General features: G+C 40.2%; 1 protein-coding gene across 1 annotated transcript in view; it reads left to right on the top strand.

The window, feature by feature from the left end:
* LOC109997917 (exostosin-1) overlaps positions 1-18,247 on the top strand; it is a 35,603-nt gene extending 17,356 nt beyond the window's left edge. The window contains exons 2-11 of the mRNA XM_065958021.1: positions 5,797-5,890; positions 8,396-8,503; positions 8,866-8,985; positions 10,679-10,811; positions 11,460-11,578; positions 12,409-12,504; positions 13,667-13,756; positions 13,875-14,035; positions 14,161-14,332; positions 15,117-18,247. Coding sequence (XP_065814093.1) covers positions 5,797-5,890; positions 8,396-8,503; positions 8,866-8,985; positions 10,679-10,811; positions 11,460-11,578; positions 12,409-12,504; positions 13,667-13,756; positions 13,875-14,035; positions 14,161-14,332; positions 15,117-15,302 — 1,279 coding nt within the window. The 3' untranslated portion in view covers positions 15,303-18,247. The remainder of the gene's footprint in view (positions 1-5,796; positions 5,891-8,395; positions 8,504-8,865; positions 8,986-10,678; positions 10,812-11,459; positions 11,579-12,408; positions 12,505-13,666; positions 13,757-13,874; positions 14,036-14,160; positions 14,333-15,116) is intronic.

Consider the following 18,247-nt stretch of genomic DNA (forward strand, 5'->3'; position numbering starts at 1 on the left):
TAAAAAGCTTTATTGATATGACCATCAGTGTTGCTTCTTACACCAATTGAAAAGCAAAACTACCAAGAACTTTAATCTCTTCAGTTTGTATACTGAATATAAACAAATATAAGGAGTGCAATACTTTAAAATTTGGGCACTCTGAACAATGTCTGGAGAATCCAATCGATGCATTGTCAGGAGTTTCCCTCTCACACTTGGAGCCACTTGTCGTCTTAATATTGCCAGTTCAAGGTGCTATATTAATGCCCCTGTTAAATCTCATCTTCAAGATAAATGTTTGAGCGGCGTAATGGTGGGACCAAGTCTGGTCCATTCTGTGGAGGGAGTATCAGAGGCGTTACAGGGGTGTGACAGCATCATGGTGAGCCAGCAGGGAGCATAGTGCTGCGTGTGTGTGTGTGTGTGTGCATGTCTGAGGGCGCGGTCACACTGGCGATCCGTATGGTGCCTAAGCACGCTTCACCCCTAAAGCCCAGTACGTTTGACCAGTGTGACTGGTACACTTCCTTGGCCATGGCAGGCTTCGGAGAGGTGTGCTTTGGATGGCTCCATAGAAGAGCATGCAGAAATGAGGAGGAAAACTTGAATGTGTTGGTTTTTTATCTGGTGTTGATATTACTACATTCATTCTAGTGTATTGTCTGGACATGTCTTGGACTTCAGTGCATTATAGAGAGGGGATTATTGAGAAAAAAACATGTCATTGTATTCTGTGGCTCAAGCATAATCATGAAGAAAAAATTATTACTTTGTTACAAACATGTTTGAATTTAATTTGGCCTTTTCCTTCTGATTAAATCTGCAATAGATACTAGTATGTTGTGGTTATTCCATTCCATAAACAGCTTTTATTGCTGAATTACTCATTGTGACCAACTCCATTTACATTTGGATTAAGAAATTGAAGTTTATAAATTAGAATGAGGCTCTATGCACATTTACCCTTGAGGTGCTGAAACACAGCCAAGCTCATGTGAACAAGTATTGTTCTCTCAATTGAATTCTAGCTTTCCCTTTAACTCTGCTGCCAACCTCATATTTTTTGTCACAGGATTATGCTCCCATCCCTACATCACAGCATTGTTAGCCAGCTCCATTGCTTAAAATAAGTTGTTCATCCATCATGGTTGCCGTTAAAACAGTCAAGATTAACTATGCAGTTAAGTACAATATAGTGCAGAGAATCTCAGTAATAAAAGCTCTGACCATTAATCCCTAATGTACATATCCTGAGGAGATATCGTGAGGCAACTGGAGTTTTTTAAGCTCCAGTTAGTGTCACATTTTTCACAGGTATTCTTGACACAAATTCTTCTCTCCTCATCTATTAAAGTATCTTATGGATTGCATTGCTGGAAAACATATCTCTATGTAATATGAATACCCTCACACACACAACATAAAACAGAAAAATCAAACATTCTAACGAGGTGATTTATTGGATACGTGTACCAGATCTACAAGTGCAATAAAACTGCTGCTCACGTCTAATGTTTCCACATTCTTCAGGGATCTCTTTCTGCAGAGGTGTCAAACACTATTTCAACACTTGAGGGCTTTCTGGGGTTAATGTTGGGACCTAATTAACCCCAAGTAAAATTTGTATGAGGAGCGCTTATTAACATTATGTTACAAGCGTTGATTAATTGTCTTGCCGGGATCACAACAGTCATCGCTCTTACGCCTGCAAACTGTGTTTTCTTTCCACCCAGAGATCTGATGCTTGTCTACTACAAGAAAGTTCATCTATTATATAGAAAGCATTTGCTTTTGCGCTTGGGCGGCCTGCTAGCTTCCCCCTCCCTTTTGCCTGTCACTGTGTTGTGTACACGATGTTGGCCTCTTAGTGTGCAGTCTTGTCAGGAGAAACAAAGCAACCATGTCTGGCAGTGTCCTGAAATATTGAAGTGTCTCTCTGGTGTGTATTGTGATGATCAGAAGGAGGCTTTATGTGTCTGTTTGCGTTGTGTTTGACATTCCTGCTCTGGGTGGCTTTTGCTGTGTGGGGCTTGGATACGACATGTGGTTGTCAACCGCTGTTTTCCCCGTCTTTTCCCTTCTCATCTGATGACACTAACTTTCACTCAGTGCCTTTCAGGCTGAAATTCCTCTGGCTTGAACTCATAGTCGAGGAAAAAGCCAACTGCCCATCAACTTGGCTCAACTGTGACAAAAAAGAGGAAGCAGAAAATGAGAAATGTAGTCCGTGTGTGATGGGACAGTGGGGGGAGAGAGAGTGCTAGAGCTGCCTTCATTTTGCCCTCTGAAGTCCATCTTTTTTTTATTGGTGAGGATTCCCACTGTGATAGGACTAAGCCTGAGGCGGTGTATTTTATTGGATCCAGGCTATGCTGTTTGTAATTAAATGATTTTAAATTTACACCATAGCACACTTCAGTGTTAAGACTGCAGATTGAATTACAAATCACAGAGGCTGTTCTTTTTCAGTAAGGATAAAATAATAGACTCAATAGTTTGTTTTGCTATCAATGTTATCACAAAGTGGGATACTTCTTTGACTGAACATGTGCAATAAATCAGGCCGCTGAGCTTTCGAAGACGTTTTTTCATTTGATCGTTTCACACGATCTTATGTATTAGATTACTAAAGTTATGATCATAATGCAAACAAAGGAAAGGACTTTCTGAATATGTGTTTTTTTTCTTGATTTTGCACGTTCGGGGCAAAATTTTCTGACTGCCAAATCTCAGATGAGATTGTCTACAGACAAGGACAGAGGATGAATCTGACACATTGTTGCAGCACATAACAGAGTTTAGACGAACCCCTGTGAAAAGTTTTTTCCTGTCATAGAGCTCTCTAAGTCCTCTCTGTGAGCTGTTATGATGTAAATGTGTGTGGTCTCTCACGCAGATTACTGAATAAAAACACTATGGCTGTTCTTCTCCGTCTCCTCGCCCTCTTTGACAGAGTGAGCTGTGCATTTCTTGTTGAACACAATCCATTCTTGTTGCTAGGAGACTGGTTGATCTTTTTTCTTGACTCAGCTCTCTTCCTGTTATCCTTTTGTCTTTCTGTGTATCACACTGCATCCGTCTCTGACAATATTTATAAATGAGGTTTAATTAAGCCCAGGAATCAAAAGGTTTATATAAAGATGGCACAATAGTCAATCTCCAACAGTATGAAAAGAGGTGATGGTGTACCATTTTACTTTCAGATCCTTTCTGTTTTGTCGAAATGAGAGGCTTACTGTAGCAAACAGAGACATGTAGCTCATTATTGATCTGAGTTGTTTTGAAGTGATGGTGCTACATTTCTAAAAAATAATGCCAATGAATAAGAAGTTACCGAAATCCTCTCTATTAAAGAGTTTGTCCGCCAATGGATTTAAGAAATAGACTATAATGTCTTATACATGCACATGTCCTTTTGTCCAAGATAGATAGATAGATTTTTTTTTTTTTTTTACATGGACATCACCTTCACATTGGATGAGCCGGAGGCATTGTTTGAGTGTTTTAGCAATCATGCTTATTGTCAACACTTGTCCACAGGAGGCTTTAGAAAAGATAGATACAGGTAGTAATAATGAGTGAATCTCCAGTGAATGTGTCAACCTCATGTATTATCTGTGTGCAGTACATTGTTTTGTACTTTGGTTTCAATGTTGAATTTTTTGTTTGGAATCAATTTAAATTTAGTGTAACACCAATATGTTTTACAATATCTAATTTTTAAAAGTTCCATGAAATTGGGCATGTAATTGCTTTTTTTTAGGAGGATAAATGATGCTGCAGTGGAGCCTGATATTCTGTGGCCAATTTTGAAGGCTGTTGTTAGACAGTAGTTTATCCCAGTGTTATTGTTGTACTTCAACTGTATAATTTTAAGTATTGTGAAAATATAATTTGTGCTCCATCATTCATGTTCAGTTGATAAAAGACTAGCTAAAGCTTTTTATTTTTTGAGGTTGTGATAACAGCATTGACCAATCTGAAAATATAAAACTGCTCAGCCGAACAGCAGCCATTTGTATTTTAGAGCATTGAAAATATGTGCCGAGGATTTATCTCATGATGTGTGGAGTTGATTGTGGAAACTGCTTTGAAATGCAGGCAATGACTTACGCCTAATTTTCTACAGTGCCACCAATTCATCAATACCATTCATGCATTCACACTTAAAAATATTTGCAAAATAAAACTGAAAGTGCATGGCGTGACAGGAGTTAGTTTATGAAGAAAATATTTTTGAACAGTCATCGTTAATGTCTTCACTGACATGCAGCAGCATACTATGAGTCTGCTCTCCCCACAGGCAGCCATCTGTTAGAGCAGAGAAGAATGGAGGTATGCAGCGAGAGGAACATCTGGTCCGCTCTGAGTTTGCACCAACAGGGAACGTAATGGATGGGAGATTTACACTGAGCCAGGGCTACATATAAACCTATACTTTTGTTTTTATTGGCCTGCAAAGCAGTCAGTTATTATGTGCATCTGGCTGGATTATTTGTTCGTCATGCTTAATGATAGCCCTTACAGTATGATAGAGTCAGGCGATTACATTGGAAAATTGTTGTTTGATAATGGTTGCCGAGATCACAGCAGCATGATGTTACCTATCTTGTACCATAATACTGCAGCTTACTTATATCAACAGACTTGATAAAGGATTTCTGTGGACATTATTGTGTATTACTATAGAAGGCATGAAGCGTAACCCAAGCTTTTATGCTTTTTATGGCTCTTGATCTTCATGCAACACACTTCAGCGACTATAAATTATGTGTAATCTTTGTTGGATGATCTAGTTAGATATAACATTCCCACCACTATACATTGCAGCATATATGTTTACATCACACTTGTTTGCAACTATACAGCAGTATTGCAAATGTGAAGTACATTTGTTATTGAAATATACTTGAATCCATGTCCCTAAAACAAAGCAGGCTCGTTTTAGCTGTGGGTTGACGCGTGAAGAGCAAGTGGATTAGTTGAAGCATTGAGTCTGCATTGAACTGGCACCATGCTACAGATGCTACAGTTATATTTGGAGATAAAACACTCAGCACTGCACTCATGAGAGACAGGAAAAAATTGCAATGAACGATCAATCTTGATACTTGCATTTAGAGTAAAGAAAGGGGGAAGGAATGGACCCCCATGAGTAGACAATATGTACATTAACCTTTACATCCATATTTGGATTCTAATGAAAGCATGATCACATTTTGAAGTGAAAACAAATATGGAAGTAACGTTTTTGCATTGAATGCATTGCAAATTTTGCGTTGAACGCTTGAATCAATAAGAATGAAATGTGCCTACTTTCAGTGCTGTCTGATGAAATCAAGTCTGATGCGTGGAAACCTTGCGCACCCTTTCATGCACTCACTCTGGGACAGGTATAAAATCCACACTGAAGGAATTCCAAGCAGCTCCTTAATCCAAGCAAGTGCTGACTGAGGTTTAGATTGGATGAAAGGAATGAGGAAGGAACGAGGGATGTTGAGATGTGCAGGTGAGAGGGCAAAGGGTTTAAAGATGGCTCTGGGAGACGGGAAGAGAGAGGAGCTGAGATCAAAGCAGGGGGTTCTCCCTGAAAGTATGTGTGCTTTCCAGGTATTTCTTTGTCAAGTAGAGGTGGCTTATCTGCTCTGGGGCCTGTGCTACAGTGAACAATGAGTCTGTTTTAAAGACAGAAATAAATGTACTGATGGAACATATGTGACAGGGATCTTCTGTTAAAAGACAAAGATGTGTTGTTTCAAATGTTGAAAGAATTATTTCCTTATTATTTTTCTTTTTGTTTCTGTCGTCCTGCAGGTATGACTACAGGGAAATGCTCTACAACTCCACATTCTGTCTGGTACCTCGAGGACGACGGCTGGGCTCCTTTCGCTTCTTAGAGGCTTTGCAGGTCAGTGACTCACAAACAGATGTTGCTCATTAACACTAGGCTTAACTGTTTATAAATCTGAGCCTGTTGCATAATGGTGAGTCAGTTGTTTTGTTACACATTAAATCTCTCTGCAACTATCTGGGCACTTGCTATGAACCAAAAAAGTGAACAAATCATGGTAGGTTGATGCAACAGGTATTCCTTTTTCTGGAGTTACAGATTGTGCCTTTTAATTAAACTCACAAATATTCTAGTTTAGATTTAACCCTCATGTAATTCTGATTTATAAAGATTCAGATGGTAGTGCTTTAGGTTTGAGGTTAAGTGCCTAATAGGAAGGTACATTTTGGTAATTTGGTTTGTAGCTGAACTAAAAGACAAAATACTGCTTCAAGACATGTTACAGTGATTCAGCTGTGACGCTGTGTTTTCTGAACAATCAGGCTATTAATGCTTAGTGGTTAAGAATGGAAAAAGGGACATGATGGGTAACTCCCAGTAGCCCTCTCACTCACTGTCAGTCACAGTGTTAGGGGCAGACAGTGTTGATACAGCTGTGGCTGACTCACTGCCTGTCATCTCTTCTGTCTTGTTTTTTTATTCTTCTTTTCAATTCCTCCTTTGGTACTCTTTAACCACATCCTCGAGTCAGCCTGTCCTCTAACAAGCCTCTTACTCTTTTCAATACTGGAACTGGTTTCTCAATAGCACTTTTTCAATAGAGATCTGCTCTGTAACAAAGCTCTGCCATTGATGATGTTAAAGTTTCCCAAGTGACTTTTTTTTGAGGCAAGACAAGAGCAAGAAGGAAGAGTTAGTAGCAATGTTCATTGCAGCTTGTAAACACAACATTGTCAACATATAAAGTGCTCTGAGGTAGTTGTAATTAACGTCAGTGAAAATAGCATCTATTTATTTGTTCGAATAATGCAGAAAACAACAAATAAATGGGTTAGAAAGAGATATTTTCTGGGCCTCTTGCCTTTATTAAAAAGGATAGCTGAAGAGAGACAGGAAATGATAGGAGGAGAGACCGGGGGATGACATGTAGCAAAGGGGCGAGGTCAGATGTGAAATCCAAGTCTGCTGTGATAAGGACTATAGCCTCTGTACACGGGGTGCGCAAGATAACAGCTAGGCTATCCGGCACCCGAAGACAGAGATTCTTGAGCCTGTGTTGGGCTTAAAAGTTTACACCAGAAGTCAGAATATGACTGTTTGTTGACAGGAATGGAGAGATAATTGTACCACAGGGGAGCCAGGATTGAGTCGAAGTAAGACTGGACTTATGACCAGGTACTCACAGGGGGAGAAATCAGTGCAGCGGCAGGGGAGATAGCGTGCAGCAGAGGTTAGCTGGAGTGGAGGGCTGGACTCTGGCCTGGAGGTATTAGTGAGTCTTTCCTCTCTCAGCCTTAGACAGGAGAATGTGAGTTGAGGAGGGCAGGTAGACACTGGATGAGTATGGGAAGTTAAAGGCCAGGCCAGCTCGCTGTATTAGCTACATTAGAGCAGCCCTGATAGTAAGTAGAAGTCCAGAGTTTGGATGTCAGATGAGGAGGGCTGACCTCCAGCAGATGACCGTGGAGTGCAAACCTGCAGGATCAGGTTGTGCGATGCAGGTGCCCTGACCAGCAGTAGGCTGGAGTCACATTGAGATTCTCTGCTACACGTGTGTTTGCCAATTGTAGGCAGTGCACAGCAGGGAGTCTTATTAATGAATGTTTGTCCTGTGTGTGTGTGTGTGTGTGTGTGGGTGTGGGTGTATAATGTGATGAGCTGGGAGAGGATTGAGCTCCAGGAGTCTCTAGTTGATTGCTCCGAGCAGATAGGTAGGGAAAACATGGAAGCGTTTCAGCAGATTGCTGCCTTTGCTAATGACACCAAGGAGATTAGACGGGCACTGCAGCACTTGGATGCAGGAGCGTTTGTGCTGTGTGTGCATGTGTGGTGACCAAGGCCAATCAGTGAATGGTACCACACTTAACAGATTAAAGGGCCGGTCACTGCAGGCAGGATGCTTCAAACACGCATCTTAGGAATTAAACTCATGGCACAAATATGTACACCGGTTTGTGCTCACAAATGGGTGAATACAAAAATAAGGGCACAGAAAACAAGGATTTTATTAATCTCTTGAACGCATTGTTTTGATGTTCAAGTATGTTATGAAGTGTGTCTTCCTCTCCACATAACATACAGTCATGATGATTTTATGAAGCTGTCCTGTCTATTCTCTCTTCCAGTTAGTCATCAAGATTCTACAGTGGTTCTGTACTAGATGGAAATGTGTTTGAAGATCAGTTGCTCCTGTTGGCTAAATTGCCTGATTGAATTGCTTGGGAAATGGTCCATGTGCAGTGATGGCATCGGTTTGCACAGCATAAGCCATGTCATGTTATTTTCCGGCTTTCTCCTCTCTGCAGTTTTTAATTTATTTGATTGCTTGTTGCTTTACAAGCTGAAAATATGAATCTCTTTAACCGCCTCTGTCTTCTGTGTTTGTGTGTGTTACTTGTGCAGGCGGCTTGTGTGCCAGTGATGCTGAGTAATGGCTGGGAGCTTCCCTTCTCAGAGATTATGGACTGGAATACAGCGGCTGTAATTGGGGATGAAAGGCTGCTATTACAGGTAAAATCTTAAAAAAGATCTTAAAGTTGGATTTTTTTTGTCACAACAAACAGAAGAAAAGTTCATTGTACACTGCTGCCACATTGTCTATTAATCTTTTATTTTCTTTAGTATGACAGCATTGTTGACCCCAATTTCATCAGACCTGATCTTTTAAAGGGTTTGTGAGAGCTAAAGCCGTATGTTTGCCTCTTAGAATTAATGTTGACTGATTTCTTATCTAATGACATATTTTCTTTGCTTTTTTTGACCTAGTGAAGCTCTGAATTACTTCTAAAGCTTTAAATCTCCAGTGCAGACCAAGAGTTACTTTTGAGCTACTGAATTGTATATGCTGACACACATGTTCATTTGTGTCTCAGATTCCTTCAACAGTGCGCTCCATCCACCAGGATAAAATCCTGTCCCTGAGACAGCAGACGCAGTTCCTGTGGGAGGCTTATTTCAACTCAGTGGAGAAGATCGTGTTGACCACACTGGAGGTACACACAGTCATGATCATACATACGATACTGTTGCACACAAATATGGTGTTTTTGAGTATCTCAATTGTTCCCCCACATTTATTGACGTGCAGAGTGTGCAGCTGCAGACAAAATACTCACGACGAAACATCTCCAGGCTCGATAGAAACCAAGAGGGATAATGTATACTCTTAAACACTGCTGTCATGTTTTTGAGGCCGTTTCTTTCTGTGGTTTGGCTATCAATCATGTCAGTAGTTTGTTCCTGTCAGATACCATTTGTCTGTTTTCTTCCTGCTGAGCAGCAGGCTATCACACTGCTCTCAGGCTAGAATTACAAACAAGCAAAGATGAGAACAGGGTGGAATCAAAAAAGGATAAAGGAGCTGGCAGGGTGTGTGAGGCTGTAAGTAAGGCAGGAATTGAAGTTACTCGCAAAAAATACATTTGTGTATCCCCACACGTACTAGCCACTACCAGCAGTGTACCTTTAACTTAATATTAATAAATGCTTAGCTGATGTTTCTTCTGTTACTTACTCCCTCAGATAAGCATTGGCGTTGTTTTTTTTGTTGTTGTGTTGCTCATAAAGCATTATTTGCTGACAGCAGTTAGTCCTCAGATAGTGTTACAGAGGCCTTTTCCCAGGAGGTAGGAAGTCAGATCACTGGACTGCACAGCTGGGATTTCTATGTCAGCAGGCTGAAGTTACAGCCCCAAGAAGCTGATCTTCAATCTGTTTACACTCTCAGTATTTCATCCCTGTTCCAACACATGCCATAGTACAAGACTGTAGGGAGGACAGGGTTTCGGCTTGAAATAGAATCTATTATTGAGCTTGCAATTCATTTGAATTCCTGAGGTGACTTTAGGTATTGTTTTGATAACCAGGTGAGGTTCCACTCAAGTATCTGTTTAGTGCCACAATATCCTAGCAGAAGTAAAAAGGCTTTGTTTTGTTCTGTAGTTGCCACATAGCTCCCCGAGAAAGCTTAATATTTAATGAAGGTATCCTCTCACAGTGCCAGAGTCTTCTTAAAGCTTTGAGGGAGTGGAAGCAGTTGATCCTGTAAATCCGTTTTAGATGTTTGCAGACTCTGGTTGCATGTTGAGAGTCAGGGAAAGAAAAAGAAAAAACATCAAACCCATCACAAGATCAAATCTGTATTTGATGAACATTAATTTCATATCAGTTAGGAAATTATGAAATCATTTTTAAGAATACAGTGTTAGAGCACAATATTAATATATCAGCCAGGTAATGCATAAAAACAAAACAAATAATATTCATCCCCAAAAAATTCAAGTAGAATAAAATGACAGGACAGGAATTTGTTTTGTTATGACAAGACATGATGGCAAAAAATGAGCAAAAATGAACATACATATACTAGATATTGTAGTTTCTTATTTGCAGTGATTCATTGTTTCAGCAGAATATTTGAGAGAGGATGTGTCTGCACTCACGCTTCCAAGCATCTTATTACACTGGGATAATCATTGCTTAATTTGAAGTGTATGGACATGGAAAATCTTGGCTCTAAGCAAATGTCCTACTGGCATCCTGTTTACTGTTTCCAATTGGTTCCACTAAGGATTTATCTTGGACTTGAGTTGCTTCTCTTTGAGTCACATAAAGACAATTAGCAATCAATAGACCACTTTGCAGAAGACATAAATATGTTTTTCCTCCGCTCCCTTATTTATGCAGATCATCCAGGACCGGGTGCTGCGGCACACCTCCAGGAGTAACCTGATGTGGAACAGCTTGCCTGGAGGCCTTTTCACCCTGCCTCAGTACTCCACACACCTGGGGGAATTTCCCTTCTACTACGCTAAGCTCGGTCAGTTCATTATTCATGCATATGCTGCTGTTGGCTACGAACAGCATTAACGCTACACCCTGAGGTTTGATTTTCATCACACAGCTCGGGAACATCTGGTGTGTGGCAGCTGCTGAATCCTCAAACTAACATGTGACTCAGTGACATTGCCACAACTTAGGCAGTCCATCTTTATTAATTCATGATTCGTCACAACGAAGCTCACCAATTAGACCTGCCATGTTGTTGTGCTGTACTTCTGCTGTGATTAATTGGACAAACATGGGGCTTGTTGCTGACCTTGGGATTTATTTTAATTGGCACCTTTCTCCTTTACATGCCTTATTAAACCTTTTTTCTCTTACACTGAATGCTGAGTAAACACAGCTTGAAGGTAACAAGAACAAACTACAGGATGCTCAAATATGTCAACATAGTTTGACGTCAGACAAAGTCCAGCTTTGTGCAGTTCAGTTTGGAAATTGTAATAGTAAAGACAAATACACTAAATCACAGATATACTACACAGATACTACATACTTATAAACTTCTCATCCTAACCAATCTACATTGGAGTGATAGTGTCGAATGAGAAGCAGAAAACTTTGTATGCATTAAAGGTTGAAAAAGCTTCTTGTCTCATCTTTATCGTGTTTCTGCTGTTCTCAGGTAATAAGCCGTACCCCAAGTTTACCGCCATTATTCACGTGGTGACCCCGCTGGTGTCCCAGTCACAGCCGGTCATGAAGCTTCTGGTGGCTGTGGCCAAATCCCAGTACTGTGCTCAGGTAATTCAAAGGCCAACACACCATACACTGCTATTAGCACCTCGCAGAGTTATAGTTTGACTGACTGAATCTGCATTTGTGAGTAGATCTCCCACTGAAGTGTCATTTCATCCTAATTTATCAAATGAGGAAGAAGAAACGAAAACATAGAGTTTTAAACACTATGTTTTAAGATGTTATGCAGAAATGGAGCAAAGCAGAAAAATGGGCTGTTAGTCTATGGCAGAATTATTTTTAGGTTTATCACATCACTACAGTCCGGTTTTGACTTTAAACTGCTTTTAAAATACATTTTTCTGTCACACTAGGGATGAAGGGAGGTTGTTCTAATAATTTCACAACAGATCCACTCGGATGCTCCTCTCTCTGCAGATTCTATAATAACACGACTGCACCTGAAATACAGTAAAGCATTAACATTCCCAGAGTTATAGAGTGTGCTGCTGGAACAAATTACATTGAATTGAGTGAATTTAATTGAAAAGGGACGTGAAAGGGATGTGCTGCACAGAGAGTTTAGAGCTGTTGCTGATTTCCATAATGTACTGTGGTTCTTGTAAAGGGCTGCTGACAGTTCTGAAAATAGATCTACTGAAGAGTTTGTATGTTGTCGTCTCTCACTTGAATAGGACGCAAATCAAACGTTGTCTTTTGAATTGAAACAGGGCTTTATTGTGCGTTTCTGGTCTTGCATTTATAACCAAGTCAGACATGGAATGTTAAACATTAATGAACTTATAAATATCTCACTAGGGTAACATACAGTAGGTGTGCAGATGAACATGAGCATGATGTATTCAGAATGATGACTAAGCTTCACCTGTGTGCAGGTGATCGTTTTGTGGAACTGTGACAAGCCTCTTCCTGCCAAGCACCGCTGGCCCGCCACCTCTGTCCCCGTCATCGTTATAGAGGGAGAAAGCAAGGTACACTTCTCTCATCAAGCAACGTTACGTTCCACATAGAGCCTTCACTTGAATCCAGGTCAAGATGAACAAGTTACAACTTGCAGACATTTCAATGTTTCTAACCACATATTAAAAAGATCAGAGTTCTCATTGTTTATTGATGTTTCAAGGCTCTCTCTGGACTTTTATTTTCTTCACACTGCCCTTTGCAGATAATTAGTTTTAGAATCGTTGAACAATGGGATCATGGAAAAGCGCCAGCCTCAAACACTTTTACTCTTATAAAGAGTTTAGACATTTGAAAACTTCAGATATTATTTTATGATACAGTCTCAGATGTGTCCTGGTTTAAATTTTGAAAAAAAGTTTCATGTGATTAAAAACATTACCGTATGTCTAAACATCTTTTCATTTTTACCCAAAACCTTGCAGCTTTCATGTGTATAGATTTTTTTGTAATTTAAACATTGGATAGCAGTTCCTAAATGTGTCCCTCAGCTAAACCTCCTTTTTATATACTATTAATCAAATGAGTATTTCATGTGGTTGAATAAATCCCAGCAATATTAGACAAATTAGAACTGAGGAGCAGGGACAAAGGGGACTTTTAAGGTCAGTTGCAAAAGCAGCTGCACAGATGGGTCCCCGGCAGCCACCAGCAGCATTTGTCAGCACTCTTCTACTACACATGAATTATCAAAGAAACACAATGACATATTTTTGAGAACAGCCGTATCCAAAGCATATAAGAGGGATGTGACTGAGTACGTATTTGTTGCTGTGACTAATGGAAAGCCTTTTGGTATATTCAGGAGAATAACTGGCACTTTCTGTAGTGTGCTTGAGTTTCCTTGCCAAAGAGTAGAGGCTTCAGGGTTCATCGTGGAGAGAAAACCGCTCTGCTGCTTGTAGATTTCTATCTGTGGTTACATTTCATCAGTGGAGCGCTGTATTTCTGCTGTCATCTGTTTTATGTCAGTATGTATGCTTGGCTGACTCTACTGTAAATGCAGCAAAATTCAACAACTTTGTAGCATGATGTGAAACTTGTAGCGCTTCTTGTTGGGCAGGTGTTACCTCACCTGTGCACACATGGACTTTGTTTGTACCCTGGTTGTTTTTACCTGTTATTTGCTTATTGTTGTTTTTTTGTTTTTTTTGTCTTTGTTAATCACACCAGGTTATAAGCAGTCGTTTTCTTCCCTACGATACCATCCCCACTGATGCTGTACTCAGTCTGGATGAGGACACAGTGCTGTCCACCACAGAGGTCAGAGAACCGTCTTTTTAATTAAGACTACATGCTGCTAATGTTCCTGGAATGATGTGTTCCTGGTTTCCTGGCCTCATGTCTTCTGCCTCTTTGATTCTCTCTGACCTTGCTCCAGGTTGACTTCGCCTTCACTGTGTGGCAGAGTTTCCCAGACCGCATTGTTGGCTACCCAGCCCGCAGTCACTTCTGGGACAGCAACAAGGAGCGTTGGGGTTACACCTCCAAATGGACCAACGACTACTCCATGGTCCTAACAGGGGCTGCCATCTATCACAAGTACTGAGATACAACCATTTTCTACCCCGCCCTGCTTCTGTCTTGTAGTTCATTCCTTTACACTCTATTGTTGTTTCGATTTTGTTAAATACTGACGCCTTTTATCTCTCACTGTTTTCTCCCAGGTACTACCACTACTTGTACACCTCTTACCTTCCAGCCAGTCTGAAAGCCATGGTTGACCAGATGTCTAACTGCGAAGACATTCTGATGAATTTTCTGGTGTCGTCTGTCTCCAAACTTCCACCGATCAAGGTCACTCAGAAAAAACAGTACAAGGAGACAATGATGGGACAGGTGAGGCCGGAAATGTATGCATGAAGGTTGAACAGGAACTGTGCGAGGGATTGTTGTTGATTACTGATCGCTGGTATGGCTCTTAGAGAACAATCAGTAGTTGGTCTTCTTTTGAATTTTCATCTGAGTGATGTCTATGCATACTAAAAAACAAAGTAGAAGTATGATTTGATTACCAATGTTCTACGTTGTGGACAAATTCTCCCCAAAGTGTGCAGTTGAATCGATGCAGGTGGTGAGATACTGCAGGGTGCATAAAATCAGTACAGGAGCAATTTAATACCAAGTCTTGTGTAGATGTGTGAAGAAGCTTAAACAAACACATATAGATTTATGAACATAAACATGTAGGCGTCATCAAAAGTTTCTGATCGGTCTGTGAGCGCCTTCATTTGTATTTCGAACAACTAATGAGGGCTAGCTTGCAAGTAACTAGCAAATCACAGCGACTAACAAACACCTGGCCTTGATCTGTCACAGCCCACATCCTTGTTTATATTCTTCACACAGATGCTTAGTGTTGAATAAACAGATGTGTGTTTATCCTGATATTTGTAGAGGCTGTTGACTGTTAGACACTTCATACCACTTAAACCTTAATAGTGTTAGCTGTTGAAACATCATCTATTCGTAAATTTGAACAGCAATTAGCTTTCTCGCAATATGGCATTCAATAAATAAATAAATAAACGTGTGAATAATTGCAACAGGCTCTGAAAGGTCAGTCATCATAGATGCATTATTCATTTGTCTGTCTCTCTTTTTCCCCTCTCTCCCCCCGCAGAGCTCCCGGGCATCTCGCTGGGCCGACCCAGACCATTTCGCCCAGCGTCAGACCTGCATGAACAAGTTTGCCAGCTGGTTTGGCACCATGCCGCTGGTCCACTCTCAGATGAGGCTGGACCCAGTGCTGTTCAAAGACCAGGTGTCTATTCTGCGGAAGAAGTACAGGGACATCGAGAGGCTATAACCCTCCAGAGCCCCCCCCCACGCTTGACACAACAAAGTCAGAGTGAGGGAGGGTTGGACATGTAAAGAAACGTGGAGCCTTTCCGTGATTGCTTGGGACAGATCAATGGAGAAGCAAATGGGATTTCATGCGGGCTGAGAGGAGGAAAATAATCTAAACAGATGTGGAGGACGCAACATTAACTGCACTCCTCTGCTGTGTCGTCCTTTATTTCTCCTTTCTACTCTCTCTCTCTTTTGTGTTTTGGGGAACAGATGAGCACACAGGTCTCACTCTGTACACTAACACTACCACCGACTGAGGACACCTGATGACTTAAAATCTACTCCACTTTGAACTGAATTTGTCAAAGTCATGGAGTTGGAAATCCCAGCTTGCTGCTTCAGTGTCCCCAAACTGGTTCAAAAGACTTTTTCCGTTCTGTAAACTCTGCACAGGTTCCACAAACTTTTTGCTGACAGAATATTATTGATAATACTGACTATGAAGAGGATAACACTATTTTGGAATGTGTCTAGCTATTTTTTCTATCCAGTGAACAAATGGCCAGCATTGCTCTCGGTGTATTGTCTTAACTAGCAGGGTGGTTGAGGAGAGGAATGACATTCCCCTCCACTACAGAACTGAGATGTTAACGATGGTTGATCTGATATTCACAGTGCCTCAAGTTTATCTAACGGCGTTGGGATCCTGGGACTTGGTGCAGAATGAGCACCTTGATCTTGCTGCTTTCTTTTTTTTTTTCATGATTTGTGATTTTCTTTATGATCGATGGAATAACAGGTCTTGTAGTGAATTCTTCAGGTCAGCATTCCTCGCTGAAGTGTAATGAAAATTCATTTTCCCTCTCTCAAGTTAAATTGTCGTTATGTGCCATCTCGAGAAAAAAAATTCCTGATAAAACCACAACAGTCTTACAAAACTAGCTTGATATTTCTTATTTTACTTTGTGGGAAAATATTCACACAATGACTGTTCAATACTTATGACATTTAATGGCTTTTATTTCAGCAAAAATATTGTGTTTTTTTTGTTGTCCTTTTCTTTTTTACTCATAAAAGCTTATATAATGAGCTGGAATTGGTACTTGAATACGTGCTGGCCTGAAGAATAATAGCTCATAAGAATTTCTTGTGTTAGGGAGGCTGAACCTGCCAATGAAACACACACCACTGTGAAAACTAGGAAATACGTCTTTTGGGGTTTTGCTAGCAAGAGATATTATATATGGTTATTGCCTCTATGCCATAGATCCAATTTGACAACAAACTGACAAGTACTTGACATGAGCTAACATTTCAAACAGTGCTTATTGGCGTCAGAGTCGGTATTGTAGTTAATTGACTGTTTAACCCAGCTAGACAAGAATCCTCATCAAGCATTTTTAACACTTTTAGAAAGCACTGGGAAGATATGTGATCCTAATGGGAGACATGCTTTAATATGTACAGGAGTTACATTTGCGTTCAGTCTTAAACTAAATGGGTACAATTAGGAGCCTTTCAAATGTCAGTATATTTGCAGAACACCAGTGTGTGTCGCTCATAATCTCAGATGAATGGGTTTGGCAGTTTGCTGTTTGTGCTTGCGCCACATTGAAAATTAGAAGCGATGTATCACCAGGATTTGAGTATGTTTCACAATTCAGTTTGGCGCACACGTTCAGGTTTTACATGTTTGTCGGCATCTGATTAACTACCAGGCTGTGATTTGATGCCAAGTGTGAGTGGAACATGACATGAGGTTTGTTGCAGATGGATGAAAAAGGATTTTGGTTCCATCACTTCTATGACCACTCATCCTTCACTTTATTTACACTCGGTTCGTCATATCAGGTTATCTGACACATCATTTACAAATACTGACTATGTGCACTTGTGTCTTTAAAATCACTGTGCATTATCAGTATAACGTTTATTGATGCATGATGAATCCCTGTAAAGCCTTCGACATTACTATAGAACTCTAAGCACACCTTCCCCGACGCCTCCTCTGTTTGTTTCGGTTTCATTTCAGAAGATAAAAGACCTTTTTCATAAACATAAATGTTCTGTACCTGTCAGCCCAACTTGTGCCAATGGATCATATATGCTTTTATTTTTATGTTTTGTAATCATATGAGGAATGCCATGCATTCCCATATTGACATGGTTCATTAAAATGATTTCCTGTCTCTTTAAGAAAGTAAAATGTGTGAGAAAGAGTCCCAGCAGAGATGTGTGTTGTGTGGTATCTGTCACTTCTGAGGATGTGCTATCAGCTCGACAGCAAATAAACAGCCCTGGTACTACTAAACACAAAGCTATCAAGACAACTGAATATGGTCGTAAACAGAAACGCATTTCAGAAAGAACCTTGGTGCAATATTTAAGATGACATTTTCTCTGTCTTTTTTTCTTTTTCCCTTCCTCTTGTTGTTATTGTTTCAGTGGGCAGGGGGTTATGTATTGATGTGCCTTCAGAAGAAATACATTTTTTTCCCCATCTGCCTTGTGCAAGAAAAAGGTCCCTGTTTTTCATTTCAATGTGGATTGTTTTTTGTTTTCTGTATCAATATTCAGTGAAGCATACTGGCTCCCTACATGATATGGTTTAACACTGGAATGATACTCTGACTTATCTCCACACATCTCATATTGACATTCCTGCCTTTTCTGTTGTAGGATCTATTGCCTTGTATTGATGTACATGGGAGGTCTTCTAACTGGTTGTCTCAAATATAGAAATACATGTAACACACACACACACTTTAATTCTCCCATTCAAATATTTATCAGACAGGATTGTGTCTCAAATCTATGCCTGCTCCCTTCACTCTCTTCCGTAATCGCAGACCTAATTTTATAGAGATTTAAAATGGAAAGATAGAGGAAAAATCACGTTTTTTTTTTGTAAAGGATTTTATAAAAACAAAAAAAGATCAATAAAATGTTTGATATAATTTA

Source organism: Labrus bergylta, chromosome 8 (genome assembly GCF_963930695.1).
Source record: "Labrus bergylta chromosome 8, fLabBer1.1, whole genome shotgun sequence".
In the NCBI taxonomy this organism is placed as follows: Eukaryota; Metazoa; Chordata; class Actinopteri; order Labriformes; family Labridae; genus Labrus; species Labrus bergylta.